The sequence below is a fragment of the Dermacentor variabilis genome, chromosome 1 (genome assembly GCF_050947875.1).
Source record: "Dermacentor variabilis isolate Ectoservices chromosome 1, ASM5094787v1, whole genome shotgun sequence".
NCBI lineage: Eukaryota > Metazoa > Arthropoda > Arachnida > Ixodida > Ixodidae > Dermacentor > Dermacentor variabilis.
This window is the reverse complement of record NC_134568.1, coordinates 220,274,014-220,294,322: the sequence shown is the minus strand read 5'-3', so window position 1 is coordinate 220,294,322 and position 20,309 is coordinate 220,274,014. Positions and strand designations below refer to the sequence as shown.

Here is a 20,309-nt window from a genome sequence, read left to right as displayed (position 1 = left end):
GCCTTAAGTCTTCCCTCACCAGATCGTGCATGCACAAAATGAGCGCCAGTTTTAATGCGCAGGTCCGGTGCCTATTAGAAGCAGGGTATCCTAGTGTAGCGGTGGCCACTGTGGCTGAGCGCCTAAAGAAGTCGGTTTCGAGAGGGACGGACGTGATTACAGAAAGCAGTAATAGCAAAAAAAGAGTAGTGGCTATTCCGTATATTCATTCAATGTCGCACAGGCTTAAAAAAGTTGCTAGTAGATAAGATGTTAATGTTGCTTTCACTGCTCCCAATAAGCTAGGTAAGATATGCACTGCCGTACAGAATAAAAAGGAGCGGGTAGAAGGCAAAAAACGAACAGATATTTGTCCAGTGAAGCACAATAAGAACAACTGTTTTACTGACTGTTGTATGGGTGTGGTTTATAAAATTCCCCTTAGCTGTGGCCAGTTCTACGTAGGGCAAACGGGACGGTGTATCAATCAGAGGCTAATGGGACATAAAAGGTCGTTAACCGGTGGATCGCCTTCTAATCTTTCGCTTCGTTGCCGAGATTGTAACTGCACGCCAGAGTTAGATGAATGCGCGATATTGTACAGGCATAAGAATGAAGATACGCGTCTTATGGTAGAGGCATTGCATATCTATAATGGTGGAAGTGCGTGCGTGAGTCAGCCTTCGATTACTTTACATAAGGAAGAGATTAACTACCTTAACAGTTATCTCTCGCGTAGGCCGGCACGTTTACCCGATTGACACGTGGTGTTACCATTCCTGAGCATGTGCAGATGAGTTTTGTGCCTTCTTTCTTTTTTCGCCTCAGTGCCCGCTTCAGTTGATAGTCGGCGTTCGTGTTGTCCACTTCTCTACTCTTGTGTCCTGCCTGCACGCCTCACTTCTATTTTGCATAATGACTGACAGACCTTGCGGGCTTCACTGACCTGACCATCAACCAGTAGTACCTACTTCACCGCACACCAGCAATTCATTCACCATATTTATTGATCACAGGTTGTAATTCATTCATTATATTTGTTGCAACAAGAGACAATTACTTCTGTACCTATATGTGTAGGCTAAATTGGTTTGATTTTGTGTGTGGTTACATTTTAAAGCTGTTAGGTGTTTAGTGTTCACAATTAAGTCATATTAGCGCACAATTTTCAGCACATAAATTAATTTCACTGTACTTTCAAATATCTGCATCACTATACACCATTTCATACCTAGCATGCAATTCTGTGAATGCTAGAGATCACCACTCGCATTTGCGACCAAAAAATAGTGCCTTTATATATGAAAGAAAGCGGCATACATGTGTCATAAAATTCAATTTAACCCTAAGCCCCATATTCAGAAATGCATCTTAACTTGAAGCCTACGCTTGACTTGATTTAAATGAGGCCTGACAGAATTTAAATGAGCGGACTGACACGCTTCTGCGACCATGCAGTGGTTGAGATCTTCTTAGCCAAGATCAGTGCGTATATATGCTTATAACATATATCGGATATAAAAAATGTATTTTCGCATCAGATGCAGCTTTGTAGCAATGAAGTTCAACTTAGTACTTTAAACTGCAGACTAATTAGCAAAGTCAAATTTTAAAATTATTATTTAAATGTTTCATATGTTTAGAACATCCCTAAAAAATTCATGCACCTATCTGTCTGTTTCTTGTAAATATTTTTTTTTTACTGTTCCAGAATCCAAAGATAAATGCAGAAACAAGGATCAAAGTTGAAGATTTCTGGAAGGACAGGATTAATCGCACCCCACCCAAACATGTGGTAAGCATGCTGTTATGACTAGATGCCCACTGCTTTAACAAAGCTTCTTGAAGCTCTTAAGGTGTTTTGAGAACTAAGTAAGTAGAAACAAATGAGAACACAAATGAAAGGTGATCTGAGCATGCCAAAAGAAAGCTCATCTTTGTGTATGTGCTGAAGTTTGAGGCCGCTGTACTTGAGCTGAAGATCAGGTGACTGAATGCAATTTACAGTGTTTGCTGCTGCTATCATAATAAAAAAGAAATGTGTGCAGCTGAAGTGGCTGAGGTACTCATTTATTTATTTATTTATTTACTTTTCAAGATGCACCTGCATAATTTTGGAAAATTTGATGGTGCACTGGAGGGGTGCCTTTAGTTGACATTTCATTTTTACAGCTTTCTGAAAAGGCCAGAAAAAGACAAGTGCACGGAGTAAGACATGTAGGAGGTGAAACTCCCGTTAGCGCGAGCGAGCACGGGCGACCAGATAAAGTCACAATTGTTGCATGCGCCGACGCTACCGTATACAGTGGCGGCACCATGCAGCGCGTCGTAGAAGCCGCAGCGGAAAAAAAAAAAAGCAGCGCCCGGCAGGCGGCTCGGCGGCTCCGGCAGCTCCGGCCACTCCGTGGTAGAAGTCAGGCGCGCGCGGCCGAACGGGAGCAACACGCTCAACCGGTTGCCCTGGCAACCGAAACGGCGGTAATTTCTTCCCATGCCGCCAGGTGCCGCCAGCATGAAAATATATCTGCGGGCTTGTGACCTCTACTGGTCGCTGCAAACAGCGGAGTTTCCACTCCTAAATATTTCTTGCTCCGTGGACAAGTGTGACCAAAACTGAAATAAAACTGAAAGGCAGTCTTCAGATTGTTCAGAAGCGGTGAAAATAAAACACACACACACTCACCAAAATTGGTGTGTGGAAGCAGATCAAATACCATGAATTAAATTGATCAATTTCCTATGCTGGGTAACTATAGTTGAACAAAGTGGACATGGCTGTGTGTACAAGTGAGTGTGTGTTCTTGCTGGCTTTCTTTACTAATTATTGGCTTTTTCTTTATCACTAACGAGTAATTATCTCTCTCTCTCTTCCTTTTAAGGCACAGCTTTAAGTTGTGCTTGAGTAATGAATTTTGCTGATTGATAAAACATTAACTGTTAAAGAATACTTTGTTTAGCGCAAAACAACAGACACAAGAAAGACGACAGGACAAGGCGCTACTCTCAACTGACCAACTAGCCTGCCAAAGCATCGTGATTAACTGTTAAAATAGCAAAGCCAGCAAAGTAGGCGTGAAGACAGAGTTAAACAAATACAGAGTGTGATACAACACATTCCTATGACTCTTTGTGCTTATAATGTGCAGCATAACCAAAAAAATACAGAGAAAGAAGACACACACATGCTACTTTCAATTACAGATTTTTATTTTCACAAGTAGGCAATATACAGGGTGTCCCAACTATCATGCACCAAGATTTAAACATATGTAAATGCCACGTAGCTGGACAGAACTAAAGTAATGTTGTTTGCTGTTGCTTGGAGATACTCAAATTATTTTTTTTGCATTCTGCCTAGTCACATAAGTAGTGTTAATTAAGAAATAAACTTCTCAAATATTATAATTAAATGAAAAGTGTCAATTAGAAAATTGTAGAGCAACATAAAAAACTACTAATACAGCTTTTTGTTGCTCAATGCATGCTACATAAAAGTGTTTTTCCGAGCATGAAAGAAGCCCGCAAATACACCCAAAATTGCTATGTGGCTGGCTGCTCGAGGAACTTTGTGTGTATTCGCAGGCTGCTTTCACGCTCGAAAAACACTTTCATATAGCACGTATTCAGCAACAGAAAACTGTATGGGGAGTTTTTTGTGTTGCTGTATGATTTCCTCATTGACCCTTTTCATCTAATTATAGCATTTGAGAAGTTGGTTAACTAAGACTAATTATGTCATTAGGTGCAATGCAACAATAATCGGAGTATCTTGAAGGGACGGCAAACAACATTACATGGCATTTTCATAATCTTAAATCTTGGTGCATGGTAGTTGGGACACTATATATACATACTTGCCAACATGTGCAATTTTATTGTAAAATGGTAGATTTTACAAGCTTGTTTATGATTGTCATATTGACAGCAATAATTAAAAAAATTTTCATTTGCACCTTGTTTAGAGTAAAGCCTTTTCTGAACAAATTAAAATAGAGATGCTGACTGATTTTTCAGACCTGTCAATTACACAGACCTGCCCGTGTAGCCACAACACCAATTTATGGAACCACTTTATGATGGCAACCGAAATTTAAGTCACTGTTACATGAATGTTTCATGAATGCACTTCATAAAAGTTTAATGCTTCATGTTTATGTACATCAAGTGCTTGCAGCTGTTCATAGCCTTTGTAGCATTGTGCTACTCTCGAATAGATAACAATATTTCTTCATAAACATTTGTGGTGCAGATTGCAACTGCATAGAATAAAAGTGCCTGTTGACAGCATCCCTACAGAGCAGAGCCTGCAAATCTTGAATAAATAGGTGACATCCTGAGTAATCATTAAATATTAGTATTTATTGGTTACAAAGGTAATTTTTCAAGTTCTAAGGTTGGCAGGTCTGTATATACATATCAGCTAAATGGAAATACAACAAGAGTAGCATACATTCATAGGCACACATTGTAGAACCATACAGACGTCCGCAGCATAATCAAAACATATAGTGCACAGGGCTATCGCAATAAATCGGGAAACAGCATTTCTTTTCCTGATAGTGTCACTGAAGGCATGCTCATGCACTCGTCTTTTATTTTGGTGATTTCATATGTGTCAGTAATTTGTTTTTGTAATTTTATTTTGTGTCTGATTCAAAATGGAAGTATCATCAAAGATCAAGATGCAGCTGCATTCTCAGCCATGCATGCCTAAATGGCCTGAAATAGTATTTCGTCAGATTACGATGACATTCCTTCAATTTTTGATTAATGCACAGGACTGTATGACCAATATATACTCTTTTTTTGCACGACAAGGGTATTGAGTAGATAATGTTTCAAATACTAGTCCACAATTTGTTTGCGATGTTGTGTAATGCAGGCATTCATCTCTTTTTTGTCTGTATCAACCATCTTGTATAGAGTTTCTGCAATCATTCAGGGGCAGGATAACCTACATCCACTCTGGCCTTTCTTGCTATCCTTTTGAGGTTATAGGAAATGCTCTGTATGTAAGGTACAACCACAACCTTCTTCACTCTAGCAGAGCTGAGCTTTTTGTTTTGCCCAATGTGACTCTTCTTGCTCAACCCTTCTGCTACCAAAGTCAACAGTCGCAAGTCACTAGAGGTAACCAGCAGCAACCAGATGCTTGACCTGGCCCCACAAATTGGTTTCAACTTTGTGGTTACAGGACTGCAATGAAGAATTATTGAGGCTATGTTGTATTTCTAGGTGCATTTTACAAGTGTTGAATATACAGACATGACAGAAAGCGCTGGCTCGTTTGCTCTCAGGTCATAGCTCCAGAAAACGCATGGTGTTGAGAAGTACAGACCTAAGTATAAATACCTGATAATATTGCCAATTGGCACTTGGTATGTTGTCACCGGACAGGACAAGCAGTCAGTGAACAGGGTTAAGTTTTTCTAAATGACTAAGTAAAGAATACAAGACTCAGTATTCATAACAATTAAAATATCAACAAACCTAATTACAGTGGTGACATCAGTGTTCAACTACTTTTCAAGAACTTGGTCATAGCTACGTGCAGGTCACTTAGGGCGCAACACAGGACTCAATACACACACTAGTTTTTTGTTTGACAGTATTTGCATTGTATGTTGCAAATGTTGAGTTAGGTGAAAAGATAGTAGTTAAAAAAATTGTTCTCATGAAAACCCAGAAACATGTTGAAATTAGACTGCTCCAAGTCTGTCAATGCTCAAATTAATTTCATCAAATTAATCTGCAGAAGAGAATAAAAAAAAGTCCCTTATTTCCACAGAAAAAGCCTTGGAGCATTTTTTGTAGACATAAAGGACCTTTTTCTGAAGACCTTTTTCTTTCTTGCCTCTCATTAAAAAAATTACACCATCAGTTCAGGCTTAAGTTGAAGGAGCATCACTATAACATGACAAAAACTATTTCGGGCCATTAGGCATGTACTGCCAAAAATAAAGGTGCATTCCGCTCTTTGTAGATTCTTCCATTTTGTATTGGCCCCAAACTAACATTACAAGAGAAATGATTGAGGTGTATGAGGTGTATGCCTTCTATGATGCTATCATAAGAAGAAATGCTGTTTCTTGATTTATTGAGATAGCCCTGCTCCCTGTATTGTATATCTTGATTAAGCTATGGACATGTCTTGCAGTGGCGCCTGACACCAGCAAAAATGCCGAGAGCCAGTGGGCCTATGCCAAGGTACAAACAAATTAGGAAGACCCACTAAGCTTCAAAAAATGACACTCCCTCACCAGAACAGGAATTGGCCTCCCTGGTGCTGTATTCTGCCACTCCTTCCCAAATGACTCATTCGATCAACCAATGGCCCTCAGTCCCCAGGAGCTGTGGGGCACCTATCGAAGGCGGTGGTCATACCTGTAACTCAGCAGTGGGTGTTAAGAACCTTTGTACCCGGACAGACCACCAATGGAAACTGACCCTGGCAACATTTAACACCCGAACTGTCTGAGTGAAGCTAGCTTAGCAGGAGTTTTTGAGGAGCTATCAGGCATTGTTTGGGATATCAGTGGCCTTAGTGAGGTTAGAAGAACTGGTGAGGCTTATACAGTGCTGACAAATGGCCACATCCTCTGCTATAGAAGAATTCCAGATAATAAGCAGAATCTGGCCCTGACCTTATTTACTTTGACAGCAACAGGTTCTTACAGTCCACACCGCCATCTTCTCAAGAACAACTTTGCCTTTGCGAAGTGGATGTCCTCCTGCTACAGTATGCACAAATGCCATCATCTCAGAGTCTGCATGGCACAATTGTGAATGTTGCGGGCTAGCTCTGGTTATCACATCTGGCTCCCAACTTCTTATTGCCACAGCGGCACCAGTTCAATCGCTAGTGGTTGTGGGTAAAGTTTTGTTCTTCTTTGCCACATGATGATAGTGAAACTGATGGGGTCATTTGACAACACCATAATATTGATACAGTAAAACCAAGACAACAATGGTATAATGGAAAGTACAGACAGATGGACACAGGAAACCCACCTTCGAGCATTTAACTGTTGTCACAGTAAAAAATGTTCATTGTGAACTTCACTGAACAAATCATATGTAGATGTACTGTTTTCATTATCAAAGGAGCAGCTAGCTGACTTTGTGCTTATTGTGCACCTGTGTGAAGGGGCCAAGTTTTCTGGTTAGTTGCCATTGAGTAGAGCATGACCTGTCTTGAATGTATTTCTTGTGTTGCTGTATATTTACCTTGCATTGACAGAGTTTGTGCTCTTGTTCTGGTACTGCAGGATCCGGACAAAAAAATGTACGTTCTGTCTATGTTCCCATACCCCTCTGGACAGCTGCACCTTGGACATGTTCGTGTATACACCATCAGCGACACATATGCCCGCTTATATACCATGCACGGAAAACAGGTAGGGCTGATAGGTGGCATATTATTGAAATCACAGAAAGTGTTAGCGTTAGAATTTTGTCTTCTAAGCTAGTATTTTGGCTGTGACAGTGGCTGTAGGTGAAAAATACCTGCACTGAATTTGGAAAGCTGGCTACTTTCATCAATATTTGACTGCATGTCATGAATGAATTTGCTAGAGCTCAATGATAGTACGCTTTAACAGTCTTGCTATCACAGCACCTGCCCATGAGTAAAACAGTAGCACGTGTAAAAATATTAGTGTAAAACTATTTATGGCAAAATGTATTCATATACATGTTTTCATAATGTTTTAGACATGCTGCTGTGCCTGCACTGTCATGGAAGCTTTAACTGTTCTGTTGGCATCTGTGATAGCCACCTAAGAAACTCTCATAAAGGTTCTTCTGGATGTGTGTCATTGCTTAATACTCATAGGTATGCACAAAACTCGCTATAGGTAAGTGGACATTTTTGCAATGAGCCCCTTGCTTTCCTTCATATGAATAGAAGTGTACCAGCTTCTTACTCCCTTCATACAGATGTTAGGTCTATGCCCAATGGGCAATTCGCTGGTGGGGCATGGCTTGCCTGAGGTTCATGACGTGAGACCCACAAGTGGGTTTCAATGAATAGCACCCATTCTTCAAGATAGAGCTCGTGCTATGACTGTTTTGAATTACATTACTTCATAATTTGTGCAGTTATACTGTACATTTCATTTTGCTTCATGTAAAGTTGATTCAGTGCTAGGTTGAGAATGCAGCCTTGCATGAAAAATAATCTTTATATCACTTCACGCCATGATCACTAAACGTACAGGTTTCCAAACTAGCAGGTAAGAGCTACAGTGGTGGACAAAAAGATACAATATTTTGCATTTTTGGTCTTAAATCGTGGTAGAAACATGATATACAAAAACAAACTATATGATAAGTACAGAACAATGTGTTTGTACGAGAAAGGTGGATATTATCACAATTATTAAGTAGCATGGTTTCTTAACTGGAATTATTGAAAATATCTTAATCCATTCGTATTTGAAACTTATGAGTAAATTAAACTTAGTTTAATGTCTTACACTGACTCCTCTTATGATAAGTGCACAAATTTGAAAAAATACATGGCTAGTACTTTGTAGGAAAGCCATTTCCTTCAATTACTGCTCCACAGTGACGAGTTATGGATTTCAGCAAATTGTCAGTGGCCATTTTGGATATCGTGGACCATTCTTGATGCAGCTGAACAATTTTGTTGTCGCCGTAGCACATGGTTTTCTGCTTCGGGCAGCATTGCAATTCTTTCCAAAAGTATTCGGTAGGGCTGAAATCTTTAGACTGGCTTGTCCAGTCCATAAAGTTCACCTTCCTCTTCTTGAATTGAACCTTCACAATGGCGGTTGTATGTTTTGGGTCGTTTTCTTGCTGTGATATAAAATGACAGCCGAAATGTCTTTGTGCCCATGAAATCATTGTTTTCTACAATGTTCTTGTACACATCCTCAGTCATTGTGCCATCAGTCTATGAGCAGAGAAGAAGCTGCACACCATCATTCTTATTCCTCCATGTTTTGAGGATAAAATTTGGTCCCTTTAAGACATCGCACGTAACGAGTCCCATCACTCCAGAAGAGAGAAGACTTTGGTTCGTCTGACTAGACCACTTTTTACTGTTGCTTAGGGGTCCAGCTGTCATGCTGTTTTATCCACTTTACTCTGGAAGTCCAGTTCTTGCTACAGATTATTTCTTTGCCGGTCTCTCTGTATTCAGTCTAGCAGATCGCAGTCGACGTCTTATTATCCTGGCTGACACAGAGGGGCCCAGCTGAAGGGATAAATCAGAAGTACATGTTGCTGGGCTAGTCGGTTCTTATTTCTGAGTAGACCATAAATATGATCGCTTTGGCGCAACCAAGGATGGACGGAAAGGAACAAGGGGAGCGCCAACTTCGACTGTTTATTTTCTGTTGTATCACATGCAATATATACACGCAGGCGAATGCGCAACATACAAAACAGCTTCTAACAGTCATTGAAAATTTGCAGGAAGTCATGCCTCGTTGCGTTCTAGCTGTAATTAAAGGAACGCTTCCCTAACAATGCTTTTTTCCAAATTTGTACATATTGTACTGATATCTTTTGTGATAAGAGCACACTCATTCATAAGTTTAAAATAATAATGGATTGAAATTTTTTCAACAACTCCAGTTAAAGATAAGTGTGACCTAACATTTGTTAATATATCCACTGTGCTCATGTAAACACAGTTTTATTATTGCCTTAGAGTTCGTTTGCATATAACTATGGTTCTACCGTGCTTTAAGCCTGGAAAACTGCTTTCCTGGATGCAGGTCATCCATCCTATGGGCTGGGACAGTTTTGGCTTGCCAGCAGAGAATGCAGCTGTGGAAAGGAATGAGAATCCCAGAGTATGGACAGAAAGGTGGGAACTTTGTCTAAAATTAGGTGTGTAAAATTACGAAAGAGAAAGAATCATACACTACCAGGCATCTAAATTAATTGTGTGGAAGGGTTCACTGGTGCACTATTGTAGTGTTGGGTGTGTGCTGCTTAGTTTCCAAGCACCGTTATAGTGAGTGGTAGTTGTGCGACATCCTGCAGCATGTCTTCGATCTCACAAGCCACGAGTTCAACATTTGCATATGTCTCCAGCATCTAGCAATATATACAGTCGAACCCGGATATATCGAATTCGACGGGGATCGGAAAATAGTTTGATATAGCGAAAATTCGATATACAGATATAGGCCAAAAAAGCACTCGCGATCATAAAAAATTGTGGCTTACCGATTGGAACAGCCGCGAATCACATAGCATGTGCACAAAATATGAAAGCGTTTTATTTCACGGAAAAAAAATCACTAATTTTGGGCTGCTTTTTCCTCTGGGAAATGAAGCTTAAAACACTAGTCTCAATCTTCTCGAGACTGTCCAGGTGCGAGAGCCCAGTGCCTTCCATTTCGCCGCAACAGCGCCGAATCAGGGTGAACACTGACGCCAGTTCAGTGGCTGTGCACGGACGCGTTTCTTCGAAAACACAGTTGCCCTCGTCGTCGCTGGAATCGCCGTCTTGAATGCCAGCTATTCCGGCCACAATGTCCTCATCAGCGAGGTTGGCTACCGCTTGAACTTCGCTGTCAGCGTTAATGAAGTCATAAACAGTAACTTCGGACGGGACGGCGCCGGGAAAATTGGACAAGTCGCGGGACGTGTCCTCCAAGCATTCATCGTCATCTAAAGCTTCTGGACATTCATCTCCGGCCATTTCAAGGCCTGCCTTGCCGAAACAGTTGGCTACTGTGGCCTGCTTCACGTCGCCCCAAGCGCCGGTAATCATCTGGATCACGCCGAGCAGGTCAATCTTGAGGTAGGTTCCCATGCAGAGGTTTATGAGGAGCCGTTGAATAAGTCACTTCCGATAGCCTACCTTGAATGCCTTTATAATACCCTGGTCGAGGGGCTGCAGTCTCGCTGTGGTGTTCGGCGGGAGAAACTTCAATTCGATGTGCTGCAGCTTGCAAGTCGTTTGATGGGCCGAACAGTTGTCTACCAGAAGGCAAACTCGGCGGCCCGACTTGCCCAACTCAGCGTCCCAAGCCTGCAGCCATTCAACAAAAAGTTGACGTGTCATCCAGTCCTTCCTATTACAGCCGTAGCGGACGGGAAGCTGTTTACAGTTCTTGAAGCAGTGCGGTGACTTGCTCTTCCCGATCACGAATGGCCGTAGCCTGCACGAGCCGTCCATGTTGGCTGCAAGCATCACCGACACATGCACTTTGCTCATTTTACTGCCGTGGCATGAGGTTCCACGAAGAGCGAGTGTCTTGTTCGGCAACATTTGCCAAAAGAGACCAGTTTCGTCTGCATTGAAGATTTCTGCAGGCGAAAACTTCTCAGTGATCTTCGGCCACTCCTCAGAAAGCCACTGCTGCATCTCCTGGCTGCTGACAGACCCACTTTCGCCTGAAATGGCCTTTCCTACAATGTCGTGGCAGTTTTTAAACCATTGCAGCCATCCAGTGCCACCGCAAAAGTTCTCTTCGCCAAGAGCCGTAGCAAACCATTTGGCCTTTTCGATTAACATCGGGCCATCCACGGGAATATCTTTCGCTCGGATTTCAAGAAACCACATATGGAGTGCCTTCTCCACTTTGTCAAAAGCAGCAGGGAGCACACGACACGCTCCCGAGCGACTTTCCCCACCTGCTTTAAGCTTGATGTCCTGCTTGTTTTTTAACAACATACTTAAAGTACTCCGAGGAATGCCGAATGCGTCTGCCATGGAGGACTTCTTTTCTCCATTCTCGACACGCCGGATTAGTTCAAGCTTTCTTGCAAAGTCCAGATTCTTCCTCTTTTTTATGTCCGTGGATGCCATAGCTCACCAGATGACCGCAATCACACACGCTACGCAAGGCACGTTGAAACAGAGGTACGCACAACAAAACGCGCTATGCGCAGATGGAGCAGTCCGAGCGAAGCCTGTTCGAGTGGCAGTCAATGGGGGTGTGAAGGAACGACAAAGGGAAAAGAAAGAAGAGAGCGGGGAAAAAGATCGGCGTAATATGCTGTCGAAGACGCTCTGTTCGTTTTTTGAGCCCTCTCTGGCTCTCTTGTCTCCCCTGGCCCACCAGCGACCATGCCGACCCCTCACTCTCTCTCTCTCTCCCTTTTCCCAGGAAGTGTGGCTTGGAAACGTCGCCGTGTCTCCATGCCGCGCACTCTCTTCGCTGAGCTCCAATGCCCTTGCCAAATGCAGACGCCGGCAGTAGAGGAGGAGCGAGAGAGCTCGCGCCGGTGGGGCGCAAGAACAGAGGAAAGGCTCTGCGTCTCCGTCGCTAGGTGGCGGCCGCGCATGCGCAGAGGAGGAGCCTGCTGACTGACTCTGCGGAAATATTTTCCCCTGAGGACCGGACACGAATGTCTTTGGGAAAAGCGCACCTTCCCGGGGCGCGGCGCGACGCGGCATTCGATATATCGAATGTCTGACGAAAATGGAATTCGATATACTACGCAATTGTCCTATACTTTTACATAGTATTTTCAAGGGGGTAATCTGTGTGTTCGATATAGCCAATAATTCGAAATACGTGGGTTCGATATATCCAGGTTTGACTGTATTTCGTTAATCGGTGCAGGATATCATTGACGAGTAGGTGTAAACTTACTGAACAAGAAATAAAATTAGAGTTTGTGGCTGTACAGTGTTATGTAAAGCTTGAAGTATACCTACTATATGGCATTTGGATACCATGTTTTCATCAAAATATCTACACAAAGAACATTCAACTTTTGCAGTTATAGGCAATTAAAGTAGAAGCTTGTTAAATGAAACTTCAAGGCACCGGAGAAATATCTGCTGATTACCAGGAGTTCCATTTGCTAAGAAAGATGCACAGAGGTATAGCACTATATGTGTACAGCCTCTTAACATGTACATATGTTAAGCATAAAGTAGTGAGTGTGGCAGCTATAATTTTCCCCACGGTTTGGGTGCTATTGATGGCTGCTGAATTTTGGTTTTGCTAGTTTTGGTTTCGAGGGGGTGCTGGTGATGTATCAAAACAAAAACGTCTCTTATTGCTCCAGTGGGTGGCCAAATAATGCATGGTTATGCAGGGAGAGTCCAAATTATCAAATGGTGCACTATAAGGTGTCCGAAATTTTGGTTGTCCTTACTTTGATTCCTCTATGAGGCGTGTCTGAGCCATGAAGCTGTCTAAGTCTGGTCATGCTATGCATTAAAATCTATCAAATTTTTGCCTGCCTGAGTCTTTGCCACCGCTTTTAAGGACTTAATTTTTTTTTGATAAAGAACAGATGCCGACAAAAAGAAAAAATTATGCTTTTTTTTCTAAAAAATCTTAAAGCTTGCTCCAGTGATTCCGTTTACAGAAAGTTACAAAAATTTGGATTCCACTTAACCAAATCTTTATTTGCATTACCCAAATACAAAACTAACAAATTTAGAGGCTGTTATTGCTTTTAGTGCAAATTCTGTTTACCGAGATCCTACTGTAACAAATAAATAAATAACCACGAGGTTGCTGGACCAAACCCTGGCCAAAAACACTGCAAAAGAAAAAATGCAAGAACACTCGTGTCCTTCACATCGTGGGCACATTACAGAACCCCAGGTGGTCAAAATTAATCCGGAGTCCCCCTACTACAGTGTGCCTTGTAATCAAATCGTGGTTTTGGCACATAAAATTCCAGAATATAATTCTTTTAACCAATAAATATTGTCTAAGTTGTTGCTCTTTGATGAGACTTCTTTTATAGGGACGGCATCCAACAATTTAAGATGTATACCTCTGTGGGTTAGTGTGTAGTAGTTGTCTTTGGATCACATTGCTTTATTCATTCCAGAATTAATAGCCATTGTCTTAGAGTTGGGCTGGTACTGTAGCTGCACTCAGTATTTAACTGTACAGGAAGTAAAGGAGTCTTTTTGTCTGTTTGTGTGATATTTGAGTGAGGACTATCCAGCTGCTCAGATAATTCTTAAAACTATGTTTTGCTCCACTCTGATATAACCCAAGTAGCTATAAGTTTGTATGAGATGTGGGTGTTTGCTTTACTTTATTCATTTTTTTCAGGAATATTCAGTCAATGAAAAAACAGCTCAAGGATCTAAACTTCAACTTTGACTGGAGTAAGGCAAGTACTCAGTATGACAGAAGAAGCTTTCAACTACTGGTATACCTGTAGCTAGGGTTTTGCATTTTTAGACAAATCTGACAAAATACTATATATACTCGCGAGAAAAAAAAATAAATTGTAGGTTTGGATTTTTAAATGTCATTTCATTCATTTATTCTGCCAGCCCACTAACAGAAAGTACATATTAACTTGTAGCACACTATGAAAATGAAAGGAAAACAAAAACACATACGAGACACCTCAAATTTCTTAGACCCTCATAAAAGAAAAAGTAACATTTCAGGACCATGATGCCCAATTATATAACTTGTCTCATCATTCTTTTTGTATATCTCACTCTCTGTCTCTCTCTCGCTCTACCTGGAACTGTTTGCAAACATTCTCACGTGTTTCCTTTTTTGTATGTACAGTCGACTCTCGTTACAATGGACCTTGATAAACCGTCAAGAAATGTCCGTTTTATCCAAAGTCCGTAATATCCGAAACGCCTCACTTCCGAAACATTTGTGATGATGTCCAACAACTTTATTGCAAAGGGTGAGTGACGAACGTCCAAAGTAAAAAAAAGTTTCATCCGAAAGGCGAAACATCAATTGCGATAGCAAATTAAGTAAGATGAGCACAGCCGCAGCAGTGAGCGAATTGACCTTTGTGCCATCTCTCGCTTCAACATGAACTAAACGTCGAAAGCAGAGCACATACGAGGCTACCGGCACCGGGCGCACTTTGTTTCATCGCAGATCGCTTTCAAGATAGGCGCCCGCACGAGCGAGCACTTTGTCCACATCGCAGATTGCTTTCAAGGTACGGTGGCCGCTTTGTAAGCAGCAGCCGCCGCAGTAGAACCCCACTCGCTTCGTTCCCCCCGCCTCCCCCCCTAATGCCTCACACGAAAGAGGGTGGGTTTCCGCCCTGCCTTCCTCCCTCGCACTATATTGAGCCAGATCGTCGGCTGACCCTCGCAAGTCAAATGTCATCTCGTGTCGACATGGCAAAAATATGTTTTATAGGCCCGATTTTGAAAAAAAAAAAAAGCCGCTAATTTCGTCCGCTGTAGCCAATAGTCCGTTGTAGCATGGTCCACTAAAATATAACTTCATTGCATTGATAAAATAGGTAGAACAAACTAAGCTTGAAATATGGTCCATTATATCTGAAAGTCTGTTGTACACGGGTACATTGTAATAAGCGTAGACTGTATACAGTGAATTATCATGAAATAACAATAGGAAATGCTGAAGACCTGCCATGGTAGCTGAGTGGCTGTGGCTTTGTGCCGCTGAGCAAGAGGTCATGGGTTCAATCCTGGTCGTGGCGGCCACATTCTAATGGAAGCAGAATGCAAAAATGCTCATGTAGTGTATTGGGTGCGCATTAAAGAATCCCAGGTGGTCAAAAGTAATCCAGAGCTGTCCACTACGGTGTTCCTCATAACCCACCTAAGTGTTTGAATGTTAAAACCCTAAATTTTTTGTTAAAATGCGGAAGGCTTTTTACTTCATGCCAGTCTTATACACACAGTTAAAATTCTCCTGTTATAACCTTTATAAGGTATGCCAGGAATCATTGAGGTGTGTCAATATGTGTCAACTTCTGTGCACATCATTTGTGTACATGTTTATACATTAAGTCCCTTTGAATGTCTGTCTCTTATCTTGTCTGACTAGGTTTTCTTACAGTTGTCACCTCAGTTATTAAGCTCATTGCTGACTGAAGGGAAGCTGACTGATTTGGATAAAGTTCTTAATTTTAAAGGGTGTGGCCAAAGATCACTCAAAGCAGTGGATAAAGAAGTGGATGATGTATTCATCAGCTCTTTTTCATCCATCCAAAACTACATCCCGCATCATAGTGCCCCCCTTATTCACAGATATTCAGCCTGTCCCTAGGTTGTGCCTAACATAGCTGCACTTTATTTATTTTTACAGGAGCTGTCAACATGTGATCCAAAATACTACAAGTGGACCCAGTACCTATTCCTCAAGCTTTATGAGAAAGGATTGGTTTACTGTAGAAATGTGAGAACCTTCTTTTTTATTTTTGTACTGCACCAGAGAACCCTTTTCAAATGTTTCCAGCCCAGAGTTGCTACTGGTACTTGCAGTGATTGTCATGTGGCACTCCAAGTAATCTGACCTGCAGCAACCCAGTGTTCACCCTCGTGGACATCTGCTTTCATCCTTTGCAAAATTAAACCAGACATGATATGCTCAAGATTCTTTTGTAACATTAAGCTAGATGCAGGTGGAACTAAATGACACGCATTTAAACTGCCACTGGTTTTCAAGAAAATTGATATTCCACATGAGACATACCGTGCATCATTACCAACATTAAAAAAAAAAAAAATGTGTCGTGCATTTGAAATGATACCAGATGGTGTGGGAGTTCAGGATGAAAAGTGAAAGCAATGAACCGAACCGTGATTTGATGTTAAATCTGCTGTGTTTAGATAAACAATACGCTTTTATGTGAACTGAAGAAATTGACTCTTTGTCCACATACATAAAGGTGCTAAACTGATCAAGCAAGTACTAGTTTTTCAGGTGGATAAGAAACTGGTTGACAGTATAAACTGACTTCAAAAGGTATTGTGTCACAGATTTTGTTGGGTCTGGGAAGGCTAAAGCCATAGAAAGTGAAAACAACAGTACTCATCACCCTCCAGAGTTTTGCAGTGCTCAGAAGAAAATGCCAGCAGTATAGCATGATCTGGAGTTTGCTTTAGTCAAATGTGTGGTAACTTGGAAACTTTTGGATAAGGCTGCGCACATTTGTATGCAGCCTGTCAACATGATAGTATAGTGATAAGATAAAAAAAATTCATGGTACAGAAGTTGTGTACGTTGGTACAACATTGTTTAAAGTAAAATGAGCAAAAATGAATGCATATGAAGACAGCGTAAATTTTTCTACTAAGCATAAAACTTGTGTTGTTAACCTTGGATTGTTGTCCCATGCTTGTGTACAGATTTTAAATTATGTTTCGTTCAGTGCTGTAGAAAAAATAATAAGAAAAGAAAGAAAGCAGATGTGTCATTTTTTATTCTTGATGAAGGCTTTCATCTTTGTGGCGTTGGCACAGCATTACCGATTTCAGCTGAAGACGTACTGTGGTTTGGCGAAACTCCTCACCAAACAGCCAGGCAAGCACTAAAGTTTCACTGCATTATTTTAGAATGAGAAGAAAGGCCGTTAACCGAGGGGCCCGATTTTTATTAATCATATCGTGAGAAGCCAACAAAGACACCAAGGAAAACATAGAGGAAATTACTTGTAGTTACTAATTGAATTAAAGAAATGATAAATAATGGCAATGAAAGTGGATGAAAAAACAACTTGCCGCAGGTGGGGAATGAACCTATGTCTTTACATTATGCGTGCAATCATTTCATGAATTCAATTAGTAAGTACAAGTAATTTCCCCTGTGTTTTCGTTGCTGTCTTTGCTTGTTGGCTTCTCATAATATGAATGCATTATTTTGTAGCATAAGCTGCAGTGTTTCAATTATGAAGGCAGGGAACATCATTGCTTATAATAAGCAAAATAGAAATGAGAACAAAGCTGAACATATCTTTTCGTTTCTTTGTTTGCTGGGGTGCTTGACATTGGTCCGAACCAGATTCATACTTGATATTTGGGGGCTACAGCATGTCAAGCAGCCATCTAAGAGGCATCGCTATGTCGTCATGCTCCCCATTAAGTATAAGTGAGAGCTGTTTTTATTAACATTTCTCTCTCCACATTTTATGTCATGCTGATTGTTAATCTCTCTGGCTTCAGACAGGCTGGAATCAAACATTACCAACAGTAAACAAATTAGAACACTTCTCATGTGTAATAGGTCCCTTCTCCTAACTTTTAAGCCAGCTTTCTTGCAATGCAGCTTCCCAAACTGATGCCAATTTTTAAATTATGGGCTATGTGTGCAGCTAGTGCATTTTATAAAGTGGACAATGTTAATTTGGCTCCCATTATGAATCCAGGTGCATCATTGAAACATAAGAAAATACAGTTGGCACTTTGTCCCTGTTTAAAGATAATTAAGTCGCCATTACTTTGGCTAAAGTTAATTTCAAGGCTCATGCTTGTGAATTAGGAAAAGAGTCTGTTGCTTGAAATAAAATTGTGGCATGTAAGTATAACTGGCCGTTAAACATGTTTAACCTCCCAAAATAACACCTTTTAATGAATGATGACCATGTCATACACTTCGGTTTATGGTGAAAAGTGAAATGTGTGGTAGGGTTTGTTTTTCTCCTGTTTGCATTTCTTTCTGGCCAGCTTATATATTGCTGTTCACTTTAGGTCGGTGTTTGCATCAAGTGAAATGCTGCAAACTTGACCTATTTCTTATCAAGGCCATACTCAATGGGGCCTGCAACATTTTTATAACATGGCAAATAAACCATACTAGATGAACACCTGAGCCAAATATTAGTAGACTATTGCTCAGCTGTGCGCCATAGAGGATGCACAATAGAGCTTTAAAGTTTACTCATGCTTCGCTGAGGCTTCTTCAAATCCCCAGCATCTTTTAGTGAACCTGATAGTGTACTGGGGACATGGTACAACTATTGGGGCAGATTTCTGACCACATCATGAGAAATTATTATTTTGATACAACAAAATGCAAGGAAATCGTTACCAATGCTATCATTCTTTTGACCCTATATAATATAGATAAAAATACCACTGCCTGGAAAAGCAAAATATATTTTCAATTCTGCACTTTTGTTCTTTAGTGACTGTCATCTGCTCAAGTTATGTGGACTCATCCATAGTGCAGGATCATGTAGTCACTAAAGTTTTGCTGACTGCCTTGCTTAAATTTTGGTTGTGTGCTCTTGTGTGGTAGTGCCTGGAATTATCTTAATGTGGGCAGAAGGGTTGTCATAGCTTATTCTAGGTTTGTCATTTTAACATGTGCAGAGGAAGTGCTATGTTAATCTTTATTTAGTTATGTGGAACACACTTCAACAAGCACAGTGCCCAAGATGAGGACGAAAATTGATGCACATGTGCATTTGTGGCCTGCAGAAGCAAATACATCAATATAAAAGTTTTACATTGAGTGCTGCAACACGCCACGCTCTGGCAAGTGCCCTTGCAGCGCGCAAGGCAGCATCTGCATAGCTGTTCATGACGCTATCCACATTGGCTTCTTGTAAGTGGGATGACATTTCAATCAACAAGAGATGAAGGCCAGCATTATCCTTTCTGGATGCATGCGGCCAGACCAAGCTTATACGCTCCTGACAGTGGAGTTTGCAGGAATAGATTGCACCACCTGTCGCAGTAGAAGCGCAACTATGGGACAGTAGGCACCTTGTAAGACAGTGCAGTTTGTGGCTTTGAAACTGGCTGGGGCAGAGCATGGTATTGATGTGTTCAATAACAGAATAGTACATCTTTTTAAAACATGTGAGGCGACACATGTTTCGTGTCGTGGGCCTTGTTTATTTGGCAGTCCACAAATCACTAGTGACTGTGCTCTTTGTGCTTGTACGTTGACATTCCTAATGGCCTTGCCGGATGTTTGTATCATTCTTTTGCCTGTCTGAAGAGGCTTGGTTAAGATGTCCTTGTTGCCATGTTAGGGCGAGAAATTGTTTAATAAACCAAGATTAACATAAAATACATGTCTTCTCTAGATCGTTTCTCCGGGCAATGTGATTCCTCGCTCGGTTCCCCCACCGATGCTTCATAGGCTTCATCGCCTCTCTGCTCTCACGCTGGCGGCCAGGGCAGGCTCCTGTTACTTCAGCATCCGGTGAAGGTATATTATGTCTTGGAGGTGCTGTTCACTTGGACAGGAGCTGTCTGGCTAATTGGGCTGATTCATTCAAGACGATAACTCGAGATGAGTTAATTCCGTTCAAATTTTTCAATTACCATTGGTTAGCATAACGCCTGTCACCGACTTGCGATAGCGCTGCAATGCATGATAATAATGCGTTAGAAGTCCACCGTGAGGCAGCGTGTATTACAAAAATCTGAATTTATGTCTCCCTTCACATGGCCCTGAATCTTAGTTTTCCATTTTGCTATCTTCAAAGTGTGGCTGGAGTAGCAGCGATCCAGCAAAATGCATAGACATTTCAGTGGCGTGAATGTAATGGGCACACTTCATCATTACCTCTGTGCATTAGCTCAAGAAGCGGCTAATCACTTTGAGCACACTAATGTAAGTGAAAATGAAGGGCTCGCAAGAGTGTTGAAGCAGCGCCACACAGGAGCCAGTTACTCG

The 20,309-nt window shown here is 41.4% G+C and overlaps 1 protein-coding gene across 1 annotated transcript in view; it reads left to right on the top strand.

The window, feature by feature from the left end:
* Positions 1-20,309, top strand: part of LeuRS-m (Leucyl-tRNA synthetase, mitochondrial) — an 80,564-nt gene that overhangs the window by 3,098 nt on the left and 57,157 nt on the right. Inside the window, exons 2-6 of the mRNA XM_075669341.1 lie at positions 1,691-1,774; positions 7,248-7,376; positions 9,726-9,817; positions 13,995-14,055; positions 15,987-16,076. Of these exons, the coding sequence (XP_075525456.1) occupies positions 1,691-1,774; positions 7,248-7,376; positions 9,726-9,817; positions 13,995-14,055; positions 15,987-16,076 (456 nt within the window). The remainder of the gene's footprint in view (positions 1-1,690; positions 1,775-7,247; positions 7,377-9,725; positions 9,818-13,994; positions 14,056-15,986; positions 16,077-20,309) is intronic.